This window comes from Pinus tabuliformis, chromosome 7, assembly GCF_031772625.1.
Source record: "Pinus tabuliformis cultivar Carrire ecotype Pingquan chromosome 7, CPIR1, whole genome shotgun sequence".
Classification (NCBI taxonomy): Eukaryota; Viridiplantae; Streptophyta; class Pinopsida; order Pinales; family Pinaceae; genus Pinus; species Pinus tabuliformis.
This window is the reverse complement of record NC_142293.1, coordinates 170,904,690-170,911,561: the sequence shown is the minus strand read 5'-3', so window position 1 is coordinate 170,911,561 and position 6,872 is coordinate 170,904,690. Positions and strand designations below refer to the sequence as shown.

Below are 6,872 nucleotides of genomic sequence, written 5' to 3'. Positions count from 1 at the left end.
TATAGTGCAATAGGGGTCATAACAGTCCATCAACCGCTTCAACTCTCTAACAGAGTCTCTGCTGCTCATAATGAACAAAATCCAATCTTTCTGACATTCTGTTGTGCTTCTTGAGTCGGTTGTGTGGAAACCCATAGCTGATAAATGCTGCGATGGCTCGAGGCTGGTTCTTTTCACTTTTGGCCATTCTACTCTTTAATGTGGTTGTTTAGAAGTAATGGCATAGTGGTGGATCTGATCTTCCTCCTTCGAGAACACAAAAACAATTAAAGGGTGAAAAGACGGTAATGGCAGTGGCCTTTTTTTAAATAAAGTAGCTGCTGTTGTTCAACTGTTCACTGCAGTTGAAATTATAATTTCAACAATTATCATAAAATAAAGCAAAACATTACAAAGATCCTTGTTTGGAACAAGGACAACAGAAGTGGCCATTTACATCTACATTCATGGACTTCACTTCAAGATTATTGGTAGATAAATAGATATTTAAAAAAAACAAAAAACAAATTCCTTCTAAGAGAAGTCAAATCGTCATCTTGATCAGCTGAACTGGAACTTGGAGACTTTTCAATACCCATAACCTTTCCCATATTCATAAAAACATGTCTTGGTTTCTTACCAGTTTATGATTTAACTCCTTGCTGTGTAGGTAAGATATCAAGCATCCAGCCAATCCAGACTGAAGTGTGCATCTACCACTTCAACTCTAAGCTCTGGAATAGCAGAGCTCTTGAAACGCATCCATTGCTGTCCAATCTTCTCATCACAGATAACATGCTTTAGATATCTCAGCCCTCCAACTGATTTAGGCAGCTTCCTCAATCGGGAGCACTCTCTCATGTCAAGCTCCTCGAGTTTCTTTAGTTGTCTTATTTCTTGGGGAAGTTCTTTTAGGCATTCACATAGCGAAATGTCGAGATATTCCAACTTCCCAAGTTTTCCAATAGATGCTGGAAGCTCTTTCAAACCTAGACATGCAGATACGCTTAACATTCTTAAAGAGCCGAGCTTCCCCAAGTCATCAGGCAACTTTTGTAGAAGGTGACAACTAGTGATAGACCACTTCTCAACTGAAGACGTGTCACAGATACCATGGGGTAACTCCTCTAAATCACAGCAGTGGTCCAAGTTAAAATCTTGCATTATGGGAAGCTTTAGGCTTGACTGGGAGCTGTTGAACCTGGACATATTTCCAAGCCCTTCACATAATCTCAGAGATAGCTTCTCCAAGTTCTGCAAGACTTTACTGTGCTCTTGAAGTGGGGGCACATTCAACTTCTCCAAGTGAATAGTCTTAAGCTGAGTAAGTGAAGATAAGGCTGGTAGACCGTTCACTGTGGCTTTCTTGTACCCATAATTAAACACTATGAGGACTTTCAGTTTCCTCATAGAACTCAAAAATGATGGAAGAAAGTATTTGCTTGCAGAAAAGAGTAAAACCAAAGCCTCTGCCTCACCAAAATTCATCTCACACCACTGATCGTCTTCCATTGCACCTACAGAGGTGAACCACAGATGCAAAGTTAGATTAGAACATTATATGTTATTGCACACCCTATGAAATCATTGCATATCTTTTCTAAGAACTTTTGAATCAATGATCAACACCTAGATATCATTACATATCTTTTCTTGCAGATCACAGAGTGACAGCCTATTTGGTGTAGGATAAGGTTGGCATGTGACAATTCTTTTGACTCCCATGTTTAGAAAAAATTATGTATGCTTCAAGCAAAGCTGTTAAAATCACCCACCTGTGTGAATGGAAACAACTTGAGCATCAAACGCTTGATCCTTGAGCAGCTCCCATTTTGCTGGCAAACTGTCCTCCTTTTTGGGCATAAGCAACCTCTTCCTACGAGCTATGCTGCCTCGGGATGCCAAATATAGGGCCAAATCCCGCATTACATCATGTTGAGAAAAGTACAGTTCAGAGGCACTGCCATAATTGATTGCTTGGCTCCTACTACATCCAATTACCAAGACAACAACACAATGTATAAGACAGAGGAAGCCAAGATTAAATGAGCTTGAGCACACAACAATTAGAAATGAAGGCGCTTACCTGAGATTGCTTGTTAAATTCAACAGATTTCTGCTTGCAAGCTCTAACAAGATGACAAAAGCATCTTGCCACTCCATCTTTCGCACATAAACCCAAATATCCAATAATGCATCCACTGAGATTTTTCTATCCTCTGGAAATGACCCCAAGTCTAAGAAGCACTCCCGTGCTTCCTCATCCAGGGCATCAATACTGGTCTCCAAGCATCTAAGAAGCCCTTCTTTGTGATAATCTGATATCAATTCCCCATTTAAGAGCTTGTTCTTGGCACTCTCCCAGGGCGGATGAGGCTGACCATACAAAGAGCTTCCAATCACCTTCAGAGCAAGTGGCAGGCCTTTACATTCCGCTTGCACCTGTGATTCATACATCAGCAACACTAAGTGAAAATTCTATAGGTGGAAACCAATCAAATACCAAAAACAAAAGTTGTTGAAAGCATGAATATTTTGCCTCATAAGCTTAAAGTTTATTCACAGGTTTTTGTTTGATTGTTTATGAAGATGAATATACAATTGAGTCTATGGCTAGAATCTTGTTCACTGGATTACCGATACCATTGTTAATGGCAGAGTAAGTATTAATATGGAATTATGTGAAACTATAATGATAACTTGATATGATATGTCACTACAGTAATTGATTGTAATTAGGGATATTTACGAGAACACTGTGTCACATCATTAAATTGAACCAAACTTTGTAAAATAATATATTGCATATAAATAGCATTCCAGTACTGTAAGAGACATACGTGCTTGACTAGCTGCTCGTCCGCATTACTTGGAATTGATTTCTATCCAAAAGCCCAAAAGCAGAAAAGGGGCAGAGCATCGGTATCATCCAGTGATGGCAATTCATAAAGCCAAATAGAGGTTGTTGTGTGGATGATAGAACAATCTTGGGTTGTCACAATGGTCTTTTAACCTTCACCTTCCAATAACAATTTTTCTAAAATTGCCATAGACCAGACATCATCCAACACCACAAGAGTTCGCTTGGCTCGCCTGAACAACTGTTGCTGCAGCTGTCTATGTGCATCCTCGATATTTTGAAATTCAGGTTTCTTCCGACGAATAATCTTCTCACACATGGTCTCTAAAATTTCCTTCAGGTTCAGGGACTATGAGACCGTGTTGAAAACGATATTATTTTGAAAAGCACCTACCATACATAAGGATCAATTTGTTAGGATGGAAATTCCATAAATTGAACAGAAATGTAAATTTATTAACTGCAAAATGATAGCATAAAATTGGTTTGAATAAATAAAAATCCCAATTACCTTTAACTTCTTGATCATTGTAGAGGGACAATGCCATAGTCGTTTTGCCAATGCCCCCCATACCTTGTACCCAAACCACGGACACCTCTTTCTGGAGTAGAATCCTCTTCAAGTTAACAATATTTTTCTCCAGTCCCACAACAAAATCAGGCTTCACTGATGAGCCACTACAAGCTTTGTCAAAAGCTCCATCAAATATACCATGTGGACCCATTTGTTGTAACATCAAGGCATTTTCATCGCGATCATTGGTGAGCCTGGTGTAGTTCGAATAGGGGAAATGAATAAAGAAAATAAACATTCAGTTATACATTGACCAAGAAAGATTCATAACTAATTGGAAAACTGAAACCAAACACACAAATAAACACACAAATTTTATGTGGTAAAATCTTGACAGGGTGTCAAGGAAACATCCACAGGGCAAGGGATTGGAATCTCTATTAATTCAACAATGATTCTCCATTATTACATTTCTCGGGAATTCACTAGTTTTATACAAGCCTCCTCCATTACATAACTGCTATTTTGGTATAAAACTAACTAGTAGTAACTAATACAATGATTACTCATAATTTGTTGTCAAACTTCCAACAAACTCCACCTTGACAACAATTTTCCTAATCCCTTGCCCATGCCCATTTATCATCTTTTATGCAAGCCAAGAGAAGCTAAACAACATCACAGCGTCTCTACTGTAACTGGCTTTGTGAATATGTCTGCACAATTCTCTTGTGTACGGACCTTTTGAAGAGCTACTTTTTCGCCATCGATCACATGTCTCAGAAAATGATACCTTACATCAATGTGCTTGGTTCCACTGTGATAAGAAGGATTTGTAGCCAAGTGAGTAGCACTTTGACTATCACAAAGCACATCCACTTTCATACCTTTTGGGAGTTTTCCTTTCCCTTGTAGACCTTCTTAGAGCGACTGGTTGCTGAACTAGTTCAAAAACTTGAATTGGTTCAGAAGCTTCAACGGCTTCCTTTGTGTCTTCAACACCTTTTTCTCCAGAAGTCTCTCCTTCCTTTTGGCTATCACCGAAAGATCTAGCCTCCAACTGAACATGTTGATTTGGCAATACCTGTTCCTATTCAATTCTTTCAACATTTGATTTTAAAAAAGAAGATTCATCAAATGTTACACCTCTACTAATGACTATCTTCCACAATGTAGGATCCCACAACCTGTGTCCTTTCACTACATAGTCATACCCAACAAAGACATAACATTTCGATTTTGGATCTAATTTTGAACGCTGATTTTTAGGAATAAGAGAATAAGCATCACAGCCAAATATCCTCAAATGTGAATAATCACAAGACTGACTTGTCCAAACTTCTTCAGGAATTTTACAATTAATTGCTACTGAAGGTGATCTGTTAACTAAATAACAAGCACTAGATATTGCTTCTGCCCACAACTCCTTTTGCAAGTCATTGCTGATCATGCTTCTGGCTCTTTCCATAAGAGTCTGGTTCATACGCTCAGCAACACCATTTTGTTGAGGAGTATAAACAGTAGTTTTGTGTCTAATAATTCCCTCATCCTTATAGTATTGTTCAAATTCAATTGAAGTGAACTCACCTCCATTGTTAGTTCTTAAACATTTAATAGATTTGCCTATTCTTTTCTCTACCATTGCTTTAAATTGTTTAAAGACATTGAATACATTAGCTTTCTTTTTTAGCATATAGATCCAAAATTTATGGGAGAAATCATCAATAAACGTTAAAAAATATAGAGCACCTCCATATAACACAACAGGGGATGGTCCCCATAGATCAGAATGAATATAGTCTAAAATATCTTTACTATTATGATTTCCAACTTTAAATCTTTGTTTACACTGTTTTCCATACACACAATGTTTACAGTAATCTAACTTCAAGGATTTCAGATCGGGAAGAGATTTACATTTCATCAGTATCTGAAGACCTTTCTCGCTCATATGACCTAATTTTTGATGCCATAGATGAGTACCTGTTTCTTCCTTTTCTGACGCAACCGCTGCTTCACTAACCTGAGTACTTCCTTTTAACTTGTAAATATTTCTGACCTTTTTTGCTTTCATAACCACTAGGGCTCCTTTAAAGACTTTCAAGACGCCATCCTGACCTGTAAACTTATAACCATTTGAATCCAACACTCGCAAAGAAATCAAATTTTTCTTTAAATCAGGTGCATGTCTAACACTAGTTAATGTTTTAACTGTGTTATCATACATCTTAATCCTGATATTTTCCATCCCAACAATCTGACATAACACATTATTACCCATAAACATAGAACTACCATTTACATTTTCATACGAAGTAAACCAATTTTTGTGTGGAGACATGTGATGAGAAGCACCAGAGTCTAACAGCCAGCTTTCTAAACCCTGAGAGACATTACATTCAGGTGAAATTTCATCTGTCATACACAATTCTTCAGTAGATAAAACTTCGTCTACCATACCTGAAGCGACCCGATTTGCTTCCTTCTTCAGATTATCGGATTCTTTTCATTTCCAACAGTCTTTCTTCAAGTGTCCAATTTTATTGTAGTGCCAACATTTTGCCTTACACTTCTTTTCCTTCGATTTAGATCTGGAATACCCCCTTGGTTTTTCTCCTCTTTCCTTTGAGTGTCCTCTAGCTACCATGGCTTCTGATGCAGCTGTTTCAGTACTGGATTTCCTTTGTACTTCTTCAGACAGGAGAGCTCCCATGACTGATTCAAAATTCAAAGAATCAGCAGTACTCAAGTTGATTGAAGTTACGAAATGATCCCATGATTCGGGCAGAGAACACAGCAAGGTTACGAATTTATCTCCTTCCTGAATTTTAACTTCGATATCTATTAATTGGCATATAAGTGTATTAAAAACATTCAAATGTTCTACAATTTGTGAACCTTTTTTCATTCGAAGACTGTACAACTGCCTTTTCAGATAAATTCTATTGGTTAATGACTTTTTCATATAGAGTTTTTCTAGTTTTTCCCACAATTCTGAAGTTGTAATCTCTTCAACAACATTGAAGAGAACCTCATCCGTCAGGCATAACCTAATGGTATTGAGAGCTCGAGCATCCAAGTCCTCCCAGTCTAAATCAGTCATGGTTGCAGGTTCCTTAGTTGCCTCATCCAATGCCTTGTGCAACCCTTGTTGCATAAGCAGATCCCTAACTTTCAGTTTCCAAAGAGCAAAATTTCTCTTTTGGGTGAATTTCTCCACCTCGAATTTTGCATTCGACATTTTGGCCATTTTTATAGGGTTTAAATCCTCAATCTTTCAACTAGGGTTCATATTTTTTCTTCAAAAAACTTTTTGTAAAAAAAAAAAAAACTCCCAAAATAACCCTTCAGCAGATTTTTATTTTCAAACCCTTTGTTTAAACAACCCTTCATCTTTTCAAACCCTTTGTTTAAACAACCCTTCAGCATTTCAAACCCTTTGTTTGATTTCCTTCAATTTGAAAGAAAAAAAAAAAAAACTAAAAACTAAAAAACTTTGATTTTCTTGATTTTGATTTT

At 37.4% G+C, this 6,872-nt stretch overlaps 1 protein-coding gene and 1 pseudogene across 1 annotated transcript; both read right to left on the bottom strand.

Moving 5' to 3' along the window:
- Positions 1-657: 657 nt before the first annotated feature.
- Positions 658-1,389, bottom strand: LOC149246380 (disease resistance protein ADR1-like). Its single transcript, XM_089441049.1, has one exon. It carries the CDS (start codon positions 1,387-1,389, stop codon positions 658-660), a length of 732 nt encoding a protein of 243 aa, XP_089297175.1.
- Positions 1,390-1,746: 357 nt separating this feature from the next.
- Positions 1,747-3,411, bottom strand: LOC149246379 (putative disease resistance protein At4g33300; annotated as a pseudogene).
- Positions 3,412-6,872: the final 3,461 nt, after the last annotated feature.